This window comes from Oncorhynchus kisutch, linkage group LG20 (genome assembly GCF_002021735.2).
Source record: "Oncorhynchus kisutch isolate 150728-3 linkage group LG20, Okis_V2, whole genome shotgun sequence".
NCBI lineage: Eukaryota > Metazoa > Chordata > Actinopteri > Salmoniformes > Salmonidae > Oncorhynchus > Oncorhynchus kisutch.
In genome coordinates this window covers 35,536,423-35,555,614 of record NC_034193.2, presented here as the reverse complement: position 1 = coordinate 35,555,614, position 19,192 = coordinate 35,536,423, and the positions used below count along the sequence as shown (strand labels likewise).

At 42.2% G+C, this 19,192-nt stretch overlaps 1 protein-coding gene and 1 pseudogene across 1 annotated transcript; one reads left to right on the top strand and one right to left on the bottom strand.

Moving 5' to 3' along the window:
• Nucleotides 1-466: 466 nt before the first annotated feature.
• Nucleotides 467-6,790, bottom strand: LOC109875995 (zinc finger protein 420-like). The gene is made up of 2 exons (XM_031799105.1): nucleotides 6,784-6,790; nucleotides 467-4,464 (listed from the first exon to the last, which is right to left on the bottom strand). The coding sequence occupies exons 1-2, from the start codon at nucleotides 6,788-6,790 to the stop codon at nucleotides 2,666-2,668; spliced, it is 1,806 nt and encodes a 601-aa protein (XP_031654965.1). The 3' UTR covers nucleotides 467-2,665.
• A 3,429-nt stretch (nucleotides 6,791-10,219) lies between these two features.
• LOC116355410 (zinc finger BED domain-containing protein 4-like) lies at nucleotides 10,220-15,525 on the top strand (annotated as a pseudogene).
• Nucleotides 15,526-19,192: the final 3,667 nt, after the last annotated feature.

Sequence of the window (19,192 nt, the reverse complement as noted above, 5' to 3'; positions counted from 1 at the left end):
GGATCACTGTGCCTTCCTCAGGGTGATGTCATGAATACTTGAACCAGGTTATGTAGACAGACAGTGCAACCAATGACAATAGTAAGGGATGTGTCATAATGATTAAGTTCATTCAAATTAATTAGTGAAACTGTTTAAAAATACTACATGGCATATTAAATATATTACTCTATTGTTATCATATAGAAACATCATGGAATATTGTACATCATATTAGCATCAACATACATTATTGTTTCATTCAATTTCACATAAGGATATTTCATATTTAAAAGTACAGAACCCATCACCTGCTACATAAAAGAGACAGAATAATGCACAATGGTCAATGCTATCTGAGATCCTTGGGACATCCCTCCCCGCAACCCTAACCTTAACCCCTAACGTAACCATTTTAAATGTCAAAAGCCCATCCTGTTAGATCTGAACCTAATGGAGCGATCGGACGACAGAAATCACATTTAGGTAAAATGTTCAAATCAAATCAAGCTTTATTTATACAGCATATTTCAGACATGGATGCAACACAATGGCTTCACAGGAAAAACAATGAAAATAAACAAATATTTAAAACAATCATAAGAGGATCAAAAAACAGAATAATTGAAAACTAAACTGAATACTAATGAGCATTCATCAATTAAAATATTAACAATTCACTGCAATATTCAACCCAAAACATCTGGTCTTTCTCCAATGTTTAATGTTACATTCTCCAGCAAGAAAACCAAAAATGTCCCTCAAACAGAAGAGGCAACTAAAAACAACTAAACATGTTTTAGGAGGAGCTCTGAAAGACACTATGGGGGTGTCCACTGGAAGTTGACTAGTAACAACAACTGGGACATAAAAGACACCCACCACGAGACCCACTAAATCTTGCCAAGAAGAGGAAAACAAAAGAAACACCAACACCAAACTTAAAGACGGGAAGCAAACCAAAAAGGTGGAACAACTAAAAGGTGTTGACTCTCCACATTTATCAAGACAACTGGAGCACTGGGCCAGACACTCTTAAATAGAACCTGGAACAGCTCAGGTGAAACACCTTCCCACTAACGAGATGGACAGGTGTAACACATATTGACTAATGAGGTGACACCAATCGGTGCTAACAAGCTACACAGGCGAAAGTCCAACCTCAAAACATAAATGGAAAAACAAAAGCCTGTAACACCTTCCCCCTTAAGACAACAAATATATCCTATATTTTTGTTGGATAAGTTTGCTCACCACCAACAGAAAACAACTTCCATTTCACATTATAATCAACTACAATGATTCACCTTTACCAATATAAACATGGTGTCTACTGTCAACAATTAAAAATAGGGGGGGGGGGAAACTATTGTTTTCCCACTAGCTTCTAGAACTCTCGTCTTCCTAAAACTCACTAGCTTCTAGAACTCTCATCCCCTTGGAACGAGCCCAAACAAAACTCATTCCCAATACAAAAAAACATGCAGTCAAAATAAATTGTGATCCATGACAACGCACTGGCTAAACGCAAAACACAAATATTTTTGACTGCCCACCTTTGAGACAATCAGCATTCAAGTTGTCCTTACCACGGACATGTCTGATTTCAAGAGGAAACTCCTGCAATATCCGTAATAACTTTCCACCTCACCGCGGAGCTTCTCTCTCTTTTCAGGGTTCACTAGATAGGCATGTTGTTGGATCGGGGCCCAGTCCCCAATGTCATGCTCTAGTACATTTGAGTTGGCACATCTGAGAATTAACCCTGATATTCTAAAAGTGGGTCAATATAATTGTACCAAAAATTGTCAGTTGGTTACATGTTTATGATTACTAAATGTTACATGAAATGTAAATATGAAATATTTAGTTGCATAGTCTTATTTTCAATGACATTTCGCTAGGTGGGATAGCCCCAATGTCAAAACACAGTTTTAACGTGTCCAAATCAATAACCAATATGCAGAAACAGTTAGGGATAAATTGAAAACCTAAACATAAAATGTGCTATTTACACAAACATCTGCCACAATAATCATGTTACTTGTAATTTTTAAAACAAGCACCTTATAAACTGCACAAGCACCAGAAACGCTGTTGTTTTGACAAGTAGCAATAAATCACTGATATCGATTAGAGGGGAAATCAGGTTATACGTGCTGTTGAAACTGACACAACAAAAAAAAAACACATGGAAATGGGAGATATCTTTTACCTCACGGGATAGAGGACAACCTGCAGAAGACAGTCAGTCATTTCAATTTAGGGGTCGCTAAACAAAGGAACACAACACTTATTTGTCATCACTCATCGATATCATGTTGAAATCAATTGTGCCGAGAGGAGGGAGATGAGGTTGCACGCCTTGTTAAAACTAACAGCTCAAAAACCACACGGAATCTGGGAATAATGTGTACATCACTGTTTAGAGGACAATTTGTAGAAAACAGCTCGCCACATTTTGATAACACAGCTCTTTTTGTGTTAGTAACTTTTTTGTTAAATCACATAAAATAGTACACTTTCAAGAGCCTGGATTTTGGCTGAAATCCAAGGCTGAAATCAATTAAATGGGGCAAATGTTTAGGGTTCTATATTGTGAAATTCCTTAAAATACTCCTCTACTACAATGTTAAAAACATTCTACTATGTGACATTAATTCATTGATATCATGAAAAAACTCCTTCATGTATGTATTTTGTGATGTTTGATCAGAGATCTTTTATCAGAGTATCTCTTGTCACACTGATCACAGCTATGAGATTTTACTCCTGTGTGCGTTCTCTGGTGTAGAGTCAGCGAGCCAGATGTAGTAAAACTCTTCCCACATTGAGCACAGCCATAAGGTTTCTCTCCTGTGTGTGTTCTCTGGTGTGATACCAGATGGCAAGATTGACCAAAACTCTTCCCACATTGACCACAGCTATAAGGTTTCTCTCCTGTGTGTGTTCTCTGGTGTGATACCAGATGGCAAGATTGACCAAAAGTCTTCTCACATGTATCACAGCTATAAGATTTCTCTCCTGTGTGTATTCTCTGGTGTTGAGTCAAAGTTTTAGATAGAGCAAAACTCTTTCCACATTGACCACAGCTGTACGGTTTCTCTCCTGTGTGTGTTCTCTGGTGTACAGTCAGATTGCCAGATGTAGTAAAACTCTTCCCACATTGATCACAGCTATAAGGTTTCTCTCCTGTGTGTGTTCTCTGGTGTACAGTCAGAGAGCCAGATGTAGTACATTTCTTCCCACATTGATCACAGCTATAAGGATTCTCTCCTGTGTGTGTTCTCTGGTGTACAGTCAGAGAGCCAGATGTAGTACATTTCTTCCCACAAAGATCACAGCTATAAGGATTCTCTCCTGTGTGTGTTCTCTGGTGTACAGTCAGAGAGCCAGATGTTGTACATTTCTTCCCACATTGACCACATCTATAAGATTTCTCTCCTGTGTGTAATCTCTGGTGTTGAGTCAGAGTTCTCGAAGCAGCAAAACTCTTCCCACATTGATGACAGCTATAAGGTCTCTCTCCTGTGTGTGTTCTCTGGTGCACTGTCAGCTCTCCAGATTGACCAAAACTCTTCCCACATTGATCACAGCTGTAAGGTTTCTCTCCTGTGTGTGTTCTCTGGTGTACAGTCAGATGGCCAGATGTTGAACATCTCTTCCCACATTGATCACAGCTATAAGGTTTCTCTCCTGTGTGTATTCTCTGGTGTACAGTCAGATGGCCAGATGTCGAACATCTCTTCCCACATTGACCACAGCTATAAGGTTTCTCTCCTGTGTGTGTTCTCTGGTGTTGAGTCAGAGTTCTAGATGCAGCAAAACTCTTCCCACATTGATCACAGCTATAAGGTTTCTCTCCTGTGTGTATTCTCTGGTGCACTGTCAACTCTCCAGATCGAAGAAAACTCATCCCACATTGACCACAACTATAAGATTTCTCTCCTGTGTGTGTCTTCTGGTGTTGAGTCAGATGGCAAGATTGACCAAAACTCTTCCCACATTGACCACAGCTATAAGGTTTTTCTCCTGTGTGTGTCTTTTGGTGTTGAGTCAGATAGCAAGATCTACCAAAACTCTTCCCACATTGACCACAGCTATAAGGTTTCTCTCCTGTGTGTGTTTTCTGGTGCAGCGTCAGAGAGCCAGATGTTGAAAAACTCTTCCTACATTGACCACAACTATAAGGTTTCTCTCCTGTGTGTGTTCTCTGGTGCACTGTCAGATGGCCAGATTGACCAAAACTCTTCCCACATTGAACACAGCAAAAAGGTTTCTCTCCGGTGTGTGTTCTCTGATGAATTTTTATGCCTGATGAGGTGAATCTCTTCCCACAGTCAGAGCAGTAGTGAGTTCTCTTCCCTGTGGATCTCTGCAGGTGTTTATTGAGGTGTTCTGATCTGGAGAGACTCTTCTCTGCCTGTTCAGCATCATGAGGTTGTTGAGGCTCCCCAGAGGATCCACGATAGTGAAGTATCTCTCCTGTGTAAACAACAAAGTCAGACAGATGATTAAAGGCCCACAACAGCAGCAGAAGTCCACTGTAACAGGTGATGCCAACAGCGTAGCCATGATGTTGTACAACAATTGACGTTTGTAATGAATGTTAGTTATTTGACAATTATCTTAAAATGAGCAACAATAATCATATTTTGTCTTGTTTTCACATTAGTAGTAACGTCGATGATTGTAGGCTAGAAATAAGTTATTCATGTTGTTGAAACTCTAAGCGGTGTGCCTGACGACTTTTGGTCTCCTATATACGCCCCTTTCTGTGTTTCCTAAAATTACGGCACGAGGGAGATGCACATGCAATTTGGTTGTAGAAACTCCTCCCTGCTAATGAGGAAACCGATAGTTATGGATGTACAATATCTGATTAGAGCAAAAATGGTGAGCAAAGATTTTAGTTTCTCACAATGTATTCTGAATGTGAATGGGGGAAAACTCAGGGAAGTAACCTCCATTTCCAGGAAGCTTATAAGTGCATTTCACACTACTTTGGATTATAATTGTAAGACTCGCTTGAATGTCCTGCTTAATATAATGTTTGCTACCGTATTAAGAACCACGTTAATGACAGTATCCAATTGGGTGTTGTCAATAAAGTTATGATTTTTTAAATGTATATTTAATTAAATGTAGTTTTCACCGTTATTTAACCATGTAGGCCAGTTGAGAACAAGTTCTCATTTACAACTGTGACCTGGCCAAGATAAATCAAAGTAGTGCGACAAAAAAACAAACGTACAGTCAATAACAAAATAAAAAAGTCTATATACAGTGTGTGCAAATGGAGTAAGGAGGCACGGCAATAAATAGGCCATAGTAGCGAAGTACTGCTATGGAAATGAACATGTGCAGATGATGTGCAAGTAGAAATACTGGTGTGCAAAAGAGAAAAAAGTCACAAAAAAATGGGGATGAGGTAGCTAGTTGGATGGGCTATTTACAGATGGGCTGTGTACAGCTGCAGCGAGCGGTAAGCTGCTCAGATAGCTGATGCTTAAAGTTAGTGAGGGAGATATAAGTCTCCAACTTCAGCGATTTTTGCAATTCCTTACAGTCAATGGCAGCAGAAAACTGTAAGGAAAGGCAGCCAAAGAGGTGTTGGCTTTGGGGATGACCAGTGAGATATACCTGCTGGAGCGCGTGATATGGGTGAGTGTTGCTATGGTGACCAGTGAGCTGAGTTAAGGCAGAGCTTTACATAGCAAAGACATATAGATGATCTGGAGCCAGTGGGTTAGGTGACGAATATGTAGCGAGGGCCAGCCGACGAGAGCATACAGGTCGTAGTGGTGGGTGGTATATGAGCCTTTGGTGAAAAAACGGATGGCACTGTGATAGACTGCATCCAGTTTCCTGAGTAGAGTTGGAGGCTATTTTGTAAATGATATCGCAGAAGTCAAGAATCGGTAGGATAGTCAGTTTTACGAGGGTATGTTTGGCAGCGTGAGTGAAGGAGGCTTTGTTGCGAAATAGGAAGCCGATTCTAGAATTACTTTTGGATTGGAGATGCTTAATATGAGTCTGGAAGGAGACTCTATCCAGACACCTAGGTATTTGTTGTTGTCCACATATTCTAAGTCAGAACCGTCCAGAGTAGTGATGCTAGTCGGGCGGGCAGCCATCGGTTGAAGAGCATGGCATTGAAGCTCATTTGGGGGTTTGTTAACACAGTGTGCAAAGAAGGGCCAGATGTATACAGAAAAGCAAGAGCGACATCGTTGATATATACAGAAAAGAGTCGGCCCGAGAATTGAACCCTGTGGTACCCTCATAGAGACTCCCAGAGGTCCGGACAACAGGCCAGGTTGATGAAGACGGCTGCACAGTACTGTCTTTTATCGATGGTGGTTATATCGTTTAGTACCTTGAGTGTGGATGAGGTGCACCCGTGACCAGCTCGGAAACCGGATATCACAGCGGAGAAGGTACGGTGGGATTCGAAATGGTCAGTGATCTGTTTGTTAACTTCTCTAGGGTAGGGGGCAGCAGTCAGAATTGTGGATGAAAAGCATGCCCAAATTAAACTGCCAGCTACCCAGAAGATAAGATATTCATTTTATTAGTGGATTTGGATTTAAAACACTCTGAAGTTTCTAAAACTGTTTGCATCATGTCTGAGTATAACAGAACTTATTTAGCAGACGAAACGCCGAGGACAAACCATCCAGATTTCTAAGGGACATGCTTGCAGTTCCTACCGCTTTCACTGGATGTCAACAGTCTTGAGAAATTGGTTGAGGTTATTCCTTTGTGTAATGAAGAAGTACGGCCATCTTGAAAGAGAGTCACTCGACATGTCCTGTTTGTTAGATGCGCGAGACCAGAAGGCTAGCTATAGTTGGTTTTAACCCTGTATTGAACACAGATCATCCCATCTTCAATTTGATCGATTATTTACGTTAAATACCTAAAGTTGTATTAAAAAAGTAGTTTGACATTTTTGGGCAAAGTTTACAGGTAACCTTTGAGCTATTTTGTCATCACGTTTGAGCAAGTTGGAACCTGTGTTTTTCTGGATCAAACGCGCCAAATAAATGGACATTTTGGATATATAATGACGGAATTAATCGAACAAAGGGACCATTTGTGATATTTATGGGACATATTGGAGTGCCAACAACAGAAGCTCGTCAAAGGTAAGGCATGAATTATATTTTTTATTTCTGCGTTTTGTGTCTTGCCTGCAGGGTTGAATATGCTTATCTCTCTTTGTTTACAATGGTACTATCCTCAGATAATAGCATCGTATGCTTTCGCCGAAAAACCTATTTGAATTCTGACATGTTGGCTGGATTCACAACCAGTGTAGCTTTAATTTGGTATCTTTCATGTGTGATTTAATGAAAGTTTCATTTTATGGTAATTTTCAAAGTAATTAATTTGGCGCTCTGCATTTTCTCAGGCTTTTTGCCAAGTGAGACAGTAGCGTCCCGCCTAAACTCAGAGTTTTGGATATAAATATGAACTTTACCGAACAAAACAAACATGTATTCTGTAACATGAAGTCCTATGAGTGTCATCTGATGAAGGTCATCAAAGGTTAGTGATTAATTTTCTCTCTATTTCTGCTTTTTGTTACTGCTCTCTTTGGCAGGAAAAATGGCTGTCTTTTTCTGTGACTTGGCTCATACCTAACAATCATTTGGTGTGCTTTTGTCTTTTTGAAATCGGACAGTTTGGCTGGATTTACAACAAGTGTATCTTTAAAATGGCGTAAAATACTTGTTTGTTTGAGGATTTTAATTATGGGATTTCTGTTGTTTGAATTTGGCACCTTGCAGTTTCACTGGCTGTTGATGAGGTGGGACGCTACCGTCCCACATACCCTAGAGAAGTTAACTTGGCTTTCGAAGACTTTAGAAAGGCAGGACAGGATGGATATAGGTCTGTAACAGTTTGGGTCTTGCGTGTCACCCCCTTTGAAGAGTGGGATGACTGCAGAAGCTTTCCAATCTTTAGGAATCTCGGACGATACGAAAGAGCGGTTGAACAGACTAGTAATAGGGGTTGCAACAATGGCCGTGGATAACTTTAGTCCAGACTGACTAGACCAGCTGATTTGTACGGGTTTTGCAGCTCTTTCAGAACATCAGCAATCTGGATTTGGGTGAAGGAGAAGCTGGGGAGGCTTGGTTAACTAGCTGATGGGGTGTGGAGCTGTTGGGCGGGGTTGGGGTAGCCAGGAGGAAAGCATGGCCAGCCGTACAGAAATGCTTATTGAAATTCTCGATTATTGTGGATTTATCAGTGGTGACAGTGTTTCCTAGCCTCAGTGCAGTGGGCAGCTGGGAGGAGGTGCTCTTATTCTCCATGGACTTTACAGTGTCCCAAAACTTTTTGGAGTTAGAGCTACAGGATGCACATTTCTGTTTGAAAAAGCTAGCCTTTGCTTTCCTAACTGACTGCGTGTATTGGTTCCTGACTTCTCTGAAAAGTTGCATATTGCGGGGGACAATTCGACACTAGTGCAGTACACCACAGGATGTATTTGTGCTGGTCTAGGACAGTCACGTCTGGAGTGAACCAAGGGCTATATCTGTTCTTAGTTCTACATTTTTTGAAAGGGGCATGCTTATTTAAGTTGGTGAGGAAATTACTTTTAAAAGAACAACCAGGCATCCTCTACTGACGGGATGAGGTCAATATCCTTCCAGGATACCCGGACCAGGTCGATTAGAAAGGCCTGCTCGCAGAAGTGATTTAGGGAGCGTTTGACAGTGATGAGGGTTGGTCGTTTGACCGCGAACCCATAACGGATGTAGACAATGAGGCAGTGATCGCCGAGATCCTGATTGAAAACAGCATAGGTGTATTTGGAGGGCAAGTTGGTCAGGATAATATCTATGAGGGTGCCCATGTTTACAGATTTAGGGTTGTACCTGGTGCGTTCCTTGATAATTTGTGTGAGATTGAGGGCATCTAGCTTGGATTGTAGGATGGACGGGGTGTTAAGCATATCCCAGTTTAGGTCACCTAACAGAACGAACTCTGAAGATATATGGGGGGCAATAAATTCACATATGGTGTCCAGGCCACAGCTGGGAGCTGAGGAGGGTTAGTAACAGGCGGAAACAGTGCAAGACTTATTTCTGGAGAGATACATTTTTTAAATTAGAACCTAAAACTGTTTGGGCATAGACCTGGAAAGTATGACAGAACTATGCATGCCATCTCTGCAGTAGATTGCAACTCCTCCCCCTTTGGCAGTTCTATCTTGACGGAAAATGTTGTAGTTGAATTTTTGGTGGCCTTCCAAAGCCAGGATTCAGACACGGCAAGGACATCAAGGTTGCTGAAGCAGTGAGTAAAACAAACTTAGGGAGGAGGCTTCTGATGTTAACATGCATGAAACCAAGGCTTTTACGGTTACAAAGGTCAACAAATGAGAACGCCTGGGGACACACAGGGCCTAGGTTAACCTCTACATCACCCGAGGAACAGAGGAGTAGGGAGAGGGTACAGCTAAAGGCTATCAGAACTGGTCGTCTAGTGCGTTGTGAACAGAGAATAAAAGGAGCAGATTTATGGACGTGCTAGGATAGATTCAAGACATAATGTACAGACATGGGTATGGTAGGGTGCGGGTACAGTGGAGGGAAACCTAGGCATTGAGTGACGATAAGAGAGGTTGCATCTCTGGAGGCACCAGTTATGATAGGTGAGGTCACCACATGTGTGGGAGGTGGGACAAAAGAGCTCTCTGAGGCATGTTGAGTGGGACTAGGGGCTCCGCAGTAAAATAAAACAATGATAACTACCCTAAACAGTATACAATGCATATTTACATTAGAGAGAGACATAAAGTGAGGTACAAAGCAATCACAGGTGTTGATTGGGAGAGCAAGCTAAGACAACAACAACAGGTAAAATGGTGATGAATGGGCAGAAAAGGGTCAGTTAACTACACACAGGGCCTAAGTTCGAGGCTGGGGCCGACAGATAAACAAAATAAACTAAATGGAGTACTGTGATTAATGAACAGTCCAACGGGCATCAGCTATGTAGCCAAGTGATCATAGGGTCCAGTGAACAGGAATATGAAAGAGGGAAACCCTTAGGTAGTCTTTACTTACTAAGTCTTTACTGCGCCTGGCTCGAGGCTAACTGGTGCTAGCGTCGGGACCAGGGCATCACCGACGTCCGGCAAAGGCCGGTTTAGGGCACATCAGACGGAATTATGTCGGCAGACCAGACGTGATGGATCGGCGGGGTTCCGTGTCGACAAATGGTCCAGGCCATTGGCAAAAGAGGTATTGTAGCTGGAGTCATTTTGTTTGTTAGCCGGGAAATGCACCTGACTCGAGGCTAACTGGTGCTAGCTTCGGGACAAGGACGTTAGCCACTATAGCCACTCCGGTGCAAAGGTCCAGAGCTTACAGCAGGAATCCGGTGATGTAGTCGTCTTAGTGAAGAGTCCGGGAGGCATGAGCTGTGTAGCTGAGTGATCATAGGGTCCAGTGAGCAGGCCAGGAGATAGGCCTGGCTCAAGGCTAGCTTCGGGGCTGGTCCACTCGGTAGCAGCTAGCTAGCTGCGATTATCCGGTGTAATGGTCCAGAGCTTACGTCAGAATACAGTGATGTAGTGGAGAAAAACAGTCCGACATGTTCAGGGTTGATATTGCATTGTGCAGACTAGAGGTCGACCGATTAAATGGGAATGGACGATTAATTTGGGTCGATTTAAAGTTTTCATAACATTCGGCGATCTGCATTTTTGGACACCGATTGTGGCCGATTACATTGCACTCCACGAGGAGACTGCGTGGCAGGCTGACGACCTGTTATGCGAATGCAGCAAGGAGCCAAGGTAAGTTGCTAGCTAGCATTAAACTTTAAATAATCACTAGTTAACTACACATGGTTTATGATATTACTAGTTCATCTAGCTTGTCCTGCGTTGCATGCGGTGCCTGGTAATTTATCATTGAATCACAGCCTTTTCCAAACGGGTGATGATTTAACAAAAGCATTTCGCGAAAAAAGCAGTGTCATTGTGTAACAGTATAACTTTAGACCGTCCCCTCGCCCATACCCGGGCGCGAACCAGGAACCCTCTGCACACATCAACAACAGTCACCCACGAAGCATCGTTACCCATCGCTCCACAAAAGCCACGGCCCTTGCAGAGCAAGGGGAACCACTACTTCAAGGTCTCAGAGCAAGTGACGTCACCGATTGAAACGCTATTTAGCGCGCACCACCGCTAACTAGCTAGCCGTTTCACATCCGTTACACTCACCCCCCTTTTGACCTCCTCCTTTTCCGCAGCAACCAGTGATCCGGGTCAACAGCATCAATGTAACAGTATAACTTTAAACCGTCCCCTTGCCCATACCCGGGCGTGAACCAGGGACCCTCTGCACACATCAACAACAGTCACCCTCAAAGCCTTGCATTTAGTTAATATTGCCTGCTAACATGAATTTATTTTAACTAGGGAAATTGTGTCACTTCTCTTGCGTTCTGTGCAACAGAGTCAGGGTATATGCAGCAGTTTGGGCCGCCTGGCTCGTTGCGAACTGTGTGAAGACTATTTCTTCCAAAAACAAACAGCCAACTTCGCCAAACGGGGGATGATTCAACAAAAGCGCATTTGAGAAAAAAAGCACAATCTTTGCACGAATGTACCTAACCATAAACATCAATGCCTTTTTTCAAATCAATACACAGAAGTATATTTTTAAAAACCTGCATATTTAGTTGAAAGAAATTCATGTTAGCAGGCAATATTAACTAGGCAAATTGTGTCACTTCTCTTGCGTTCATTGCACGCAGAGTCAGGGTATATGCAACAGTTTGGGCCGCCTGTCTCGTTGCGAACTAATTTGCCGAAATTTTACATAATTATGACATAACATTGAAGGTTTTGCAATGTAACAACAATATTTAGACTTATGGATGCCACCCACCCGTTAGATAAAATACTGAACGTTTCCGTATTTCACTGATAGAATAAAGGTTTTGTTTTCGAAATGATAGTTTCCGGATTTGACCATAATGACTTAAGGCTAGTATTTGTGTGTTTATTATATATAGTTAAGTGTATGATTTGATATAGCAGTCTGACTGAGCGGTGGTAGGCAGCAGCAGGCTCGTAATAGTCAAAGGTATATGGTTTAGAGAGAAATAGTCGACACGTCATAATTCCTATAATAACACGCGGCTGAACTTGAAAGGGGTTCCTTCGTTATTTTACCGTTCATGTCTTCCATAGAGAATGTCTTGATCTACTTCCAATAAGGTCTGTGTTTCGTGCAGGCTTAAACCGCCTCAGCGTTTTGATACCCATGTAAATCTCACTAGGATAAGGTAACGTTTGTCAACATATTTTCATCAATCCACTCTACAAATAGTTTTATCTTCGCTTATATTGATCAGGTACCTTGTCCTATGGATATCTACACAGTTATCAAATTGGCAAGGTGGTGTAAGCCTACACGAAACACAGACCTTATTTTAAGTGAATATAAAAATATCCTATAGAATAAATGAATGAAGGAACTGCTTTTCAGATTTGGCTGGAAGGTGTCATGGGAATTATGACTCGCACTTTGGTAGTCAATTCTTACCATGCCCATTATTAAAATAGGATTTCCTGCATATATAAATTACAGTTTTTGTTTTCAACATTCATCACAGGTAACTTAAACTCTATTTTTATTCAAACAGTTGAGAGTATTTGTCTCCTAAGCATACTCTTCAGTATCGTTGGCACTTCAGAGCTGTATGTGTGTGTGTGTGTGTTTTACAGATGGCAGAGAAAAGCAGAGCACCAGTGTGGGACTATTACATTGAATAGGCACCAGGGAAAGCAAGGTGTCTTATTTGTGATAAAGATGTAAGCATGGGGTCAGCAACAGCTAAATCAAAACATACCACCAACCTGTGGAATCACCTTAAGAACACCCACCCAGAAGCCCATAAGGAAGCAATAACTAAAAAAGCAAACGCAAATTGTTCACAAGGAAAAAGTGATACAGGCACATTGCAGGCTACAATCTTACAACTTTTTAATAAACAAGCAAAATGGCAGGACAAAGACCCAAGGGCCAAGAAGATGGATGTATTGAGATGATTGCAACTGACAACCAGCCATTCACAGTGGTGTGACAACCAGCCATTCACAGTGGTGTGACAACCAGCCATTCACAGTGGTTTTCAGCGGCTGATTACTCTTGCTGAATTCCGGTACAGGATCAAAGATTAAAAATGTATTTAGCACCGAAATGCTAGATAAAACACATGAAAGAGTTGTGATGAAAGTGAAGAATCTGGTGGCACCAGTGAACGCTCCACACATCGCATTCACAACTGACTGCTGGTCAGGCACTACAGAGTCCCTGATGAACCTTACTGTCTCTGCCTGGCCGGTTCCCCTCTTTCCACTGGGATTCTAACCCTATTACAGGGGCTGAGTCACTGGCTTACTGGGGCTCTCTCATGCCATCCCTGGAAGGGGTGCGTCACCTGAGTGGGTTGATTCACTGATGTGGTCATCCTGTCTGGGTTGGCGCCCCCCCCTTGGGTTGTGCCATGGCGGAGATCTTTGTGGGCTATACTCAGCCTTGTCTCAGGATGCTAAGTTGGTGGTTGAAAATATCCCTCTAGTGGTGTGGGGGCTGTGCTTTGGCAAAGTGGGTGGGGTTATATCCTTCCTGTTTGGCCCTGTCCGGGGGTGTCCTCGGATGGGGCCACAGTGTCTCCTGACCCCTCCTGTCTCAGCCTCCAGTATTTATGCTGCAGTAGTTTATGTGTCGGGGGGCTAGGGTCAGCTTGTTATATCTGGAGTACTTCTCCTGTCCTATTCGGTGTCCTGTGTGAATCTAAGTGTGCGTTCTCTAATTCTCTCCTTCTCTCTTTCTTTCTCTCTCTCGGAGGACCTGAGCCCTAGGACCATGCCCCAGGACTACCTGACATGATGACTCCTTGCTGTCCCCAGTCCACCTGACCGTGCTGCTGCTCCAGTTTCAACTGTTCTGCCTTATTATTATTCGACCATGCTGGTCATTTATGAACATTTGAACATCTTGGCCATGTTCTGTTATAATCTCCACCCGACACAGCCAGAAGAGGACTGGCCACCCCACATAGCCTGGTTCCTCTCTAGGTTTCTTCCTAGGTTTTGGCCTTTCTCTGGAGTTTTTCCTAGCCACCGTGCTTCTACACCTGCATTGCTTGCTGTTTGGGGTTTTAGGCTGGGTTTCTGTACAGCACTTTGAGATATCAGCTGATGTACGAAGGGCTATATAAATACATTTGATTTGATTACTGGACATTTCATTGACAATGTCTGGACAAGAAAGCAGGTTGTGCTGAATGTCAAGACTATGATTGGATCACACACAGGAAACTACATCAGAGAGATGTTTTTGACCATGTTGGAATACTGTGAAATCCACACAGAACGTGTAGTGCTGGTCCTCAGGGACAGTGGGGCAAACATGGTGAAAGATATGAGACTGGCAGAGCTTCCAGACTTCAGCTACAGTGCACACACCCTACAGCTTGTAATCAATGATAGCCTATCCAGTCAGACAGCTGTGCTAGACATTATTGCCATGTAGAAGAACTGTGCAACTCACTTTGACCACTCTGTACTGGCCAAACAGAGGCTGAGGGCCATTCAGGAAGAGCTTGACCTTCCCAAACACAGCATCATCCAAGCAGTTCAAACTCGCTGGAACTCAACACTACACATGTTGCAGAGGATGTTTGAACAGAGGCGTGCACTGAATGTGTATGCAGGTGAATACGGAAACATCAGCAGTTTGTCTGCTTCACAATGGGACATTGTCTCTAACCTAATTGAGACTCTGGCACCTATGGAGGAGGTGACACTGGAGATGAGCCACTCCAAATCTACAGCAGCATGAAGCATTCCCAGTGTGTCGGTGCTGAAGCTGATGCTGCAGCAGGAGGGTTCTTCTACTCGAAGGCATCAAAACTTTACAGAACACCATGTTGGATAGTCTGACAAGGAGGTTCTCCAAGGCCGAGGAGACAAAGTGCCTGGTGCTGGCAACTGTCCTGGATCCACGTTACAAGAGCTATGCCTTCAGCTCAGGGAAAGCATTAGAGAAAGCAAAAGAGTGGCTGAAGGAGGAGTCTGACCTACTAAGGAAACCAAATCCCAGAGCCACAGTAGAAGGGACAAGTGAAGAGGAGGACCCAGGTGCAAAAAAGCAAAGAGTCCAGGTAGATCAGCCACCCAGTCTGGTGGACAGCCTCTACGCCAGAATCCTTGGAAGCAAAGAGGGCAGGGCTGAAGACCAGGTAGATCAGCCACCCAGTCTGGTGGACAGCCTCTATGCTCGAATCCTTGGAAGCCAAGAGGGCAGGGCTGAAGTCCAGTGCAGTTTTGAATTTGAGTTTGAGCGTTACCTCACAGAGCCTGTCATTGACAGAAAGAGCGGCTTGCTTTTGGAGCTGTGGAAGCAGAATGAGGATAGACTTCAATCACTCGCTCCACTGGCAAACAAGTTTCTCTGTCCCCCACCTTCTTCGGTCCCAAGCAGAGAGAGTGTTCAGTGAGGTGGGGAACATTTATGATAAGCAGAGGAGCTGACTGACAGGGGAACATGCAGACAAGCTCTGCTTTCTGCACTACAACCTAAAACTTCTGAACTGGGAATATTGAAGACCCATGAAAGCTGCTGCTTCCTGTCAACATATGTTCTCATGTCATTTGAGACTAAATTGATTTTATTTATGGATTATATTAAGTTAAAATAAAAGTGTTCATTGTTCATTCAGTATTGTGGCAATTGTCAATATTACAAAAATGTGTGTGTATATAAATATATAAATAAAACAATAAAACATTTAAATCGTCCGATTAACCGGTATCGTGTTTTTTTGGGTCCTCCAATAATCGGTATCGGCCTTGAAAAATCACAATCGGTCGACCTCTATTAGAAACAATAACAAAGCGTACTTCATGCCCGTTTCAGCAAAAAGCTGAGGGATGGGGCTGGAGAAATTCAACCATCCATGATATCAACATTATAGATTTAACCATGTTTTGAGGATATACAGTGTTTGTTTATATTTACTGACAAACATTGCAGTAAAACAAAAAGCTTATATTTTGGGTTCTGATGGGGTACGACAGTTGAACGAAACTCATCATTTATAAGGCATTTATAAGTGATTTCTTAAAGAAACAATGGGTACATATCATTCATGTATAAGTCCCAAAATGGATGTAACAACTGCTGATTGCCCCTTTAAGACTACATCTTGGGCTAATCTAATAGAAGATAGAGGACTACAGTATTTCAGGCATTGTCATTGGATGCATTTGATCAATTGTTAACGTTTTGTTGATGGTCCACTCTTGATGTTCTACACGTTACAGTGAAGCTTCAGCAATTCCTACAGAACAACATTAAAGTGTAGAACCCCTTTACTGCATATTGGTTCAACGACTGCAGAGACGGTACTTACTGGTGTTAAACAGATCTCCAACCTCCTCTTCTTCCTCCAATGTTACAGTCATCTCCCTCTCCTCCTCTCCAAAAACTGCACCCTCTTTCTCTTCCCCCTCTTCTTTTACTGTAACATCCTCCTCCTCTTTCACTCTGAACGCGTCTTCCTCTTCTTTTTTCACGGTAAGAGTCTCACCCTCTACTTGTTTTTGTAGTGTGACATAATTCTCTTCCTCCTCCTCTTTCACAAGACCTTCTTTCTCCGTCCAGCAGACCTCTTCTTTATCAGGAGGAGAGTAGCTTAGTGAACTCATGGTCGGGGATGTTAGCTAGTTAGCATTAGCGACTAGCCTAGTTCTAAGCTAACTTAGCAAACCAGCTAGCTGACAAACAACGTAAATATATAATTAAATGGGCCAACAAGTACATACGACAGAAGTGTGTTGAATACACAGCGACTAATATACACCAAAACAGTGTAAAGAGCGTGAATGTTGTAGCTGTGTTCGCTTGAAAGCTACCGAGGTGTCTGACTAGCTGTTGTTGTTGAAGGAGCGTCACGTCCACTAGATTATACGTCACACTGCCAGCGTAGCCTGAACCTAAAAGACGCACATCGCCATCTGCTGACTGGAGTGGGCAACGCAGTTGAGGAACCAAAAGTACATTTTTCATTTATTGAATAAAAGTTTAATATTAGATAAAGTCGTTCACAGAGAAGCATGTGTTGATTGATTCGTGTTTAATGAGTGAGATTTTAAAACAAACTTTACACCCACTACACATTTGCATTGAACCATACTTCTGACATGGATCATTTTGACCCCAGAGGCATATCTTTTATCATTGCCAAAATGTGGTTCATTCAATTCTTCAAAATTTTCATTCAACTTGTTCTTAATAAATCTAAATAATGGTTTAGTGTTTCTGTATCAATATAGACTTTTAACATATTCAAATCCTTTGGAGTCATTTTGACCCCAGCCAAAAGCACATTTGATAAAGCACATTTGATAAATATGACGTTTATTTCAAATCAAATCAAAATCACATTATATTGGTCACATACACGTGTTTAGCAGATGTTATTGCGGGTGTAGTGAAATGCTTGTGTTTCTAGCTCCGACGGTGCAGTAATATCTAACAAGTAATATCTAACCATTTCACAACATATACCCAATACACACAAATCTAAGTATTCAAATCTAGGTTTCTCTGTAGACATGATCCATTCCACCAGGGGGTGGAGGGAACCTGTATCAGTGGTTTTGACCAGATAGACACCTGCAGACACACAGTATAGTGTCTCCCATTACTGCCAACGGTAGAACACTCTGCCAGCAGTAGAAAACTCTGCCAATGGTAGAAAACTCTGCCAGTGGTAGAAAAGTCTACCAGGAGTATATTTGTAATGTATTCAGACCCCTTCACTTTTTCCACATTTTGTTACATTACAGCCTCATTCTAAAATGGAAGATTTTTTCCCTCATCAAACTACACACAATACCCCATAATGACATCACAATACCCCATACAAAAACAGTTTTTTTGTTTTACATTTATGCACGTATTCAGACCCTTTGCTATGAGACTCGAAATTGAGCTCAGATGCACCCTGATTCCATTGATCATCCTTGAGATGTTTCTACAACTTGATTGGAGTCCACCTGTGGTAAATTCAATTGATTGGACATGATTTGGAAAGGCACACACCTGTCTATATATGGTCCCACACGTAACCAAGCCATGAGGTCAAAGGAATGTAGAGCTCCAAGACAGAATTGTGTCGAGGCACAGATCTGGGGAAGGGTACCAAAACATTTCTGCAGCATTGAATGTCCCCAAGAATACAGTGACCTCTATCATGCTTAATGGAAGAAGTTTATTATTATTTGTAGTCTTGCATGTCGTCTACTTTGATGCTAAATACCATTTTCAAATCCGTGAATAAAGGATCCCCATTAGTTCCTGCCAAGGCAGCAGCTACTCTTCCTGGGGTCCAGCAAAATAAAGGCAGTTATACAATATTAAAAACATTACAATACATTCACAACACACGGTGTGGCATCAGTCACCTTGTCCTAGAGAGATTTACATGGTTATCAAAATGTCACACCAGGGTGAGCCTAAACAAAACACAGCCCTGTGGGAAAAATTTATGGTGGAAAAACGATGTGAACCATTTCCCTGTTTGACCTGTAGTTGCTATGGATATTATGACCCTACAGTGTCCCACAGTGGACGTATCAAAACACGTTATATTGATAAAGCACACTTTTTTTAACCTCCATGTCATCTTGTTTTTACATGGCATTGTAGATTTTAGCGGTATATAGTATGTATTTTGGATGTTTTCAGTGTATTTTTAACCCTTTCAGACAATGCGATTAATCGCAATTTTAAAAAATAGTGCACTAACATTACACAAAGTTATCTTGTGTCTGACAGCCCAAACAAAAACACACATTCTCAGTCAAAAACACAAGTAGAGCACAGCCTCTCTATTCTCTCATGTTTTCAGGTCCTCTGACTGGGAAAATGTCTTTCCACAATTAGAGCAGTGGTATGTCTTCTTCTCCTGTGTATTTGTATGTATTCTTTCATGCTCTTTCAGGTACCTTAACCGGGTAAATCTCTCTACACAGTGGGAGCAGCGGTACGTCTTCTTTCCTGTGTGTGTCCTCTTATGCTTGTTCAGGTTTCCTACCAGGCCAACACTCTTTCCACAATAGGAACATTGGAAAAGCTTTTCCCCTGTGTGTCCCCTCTCA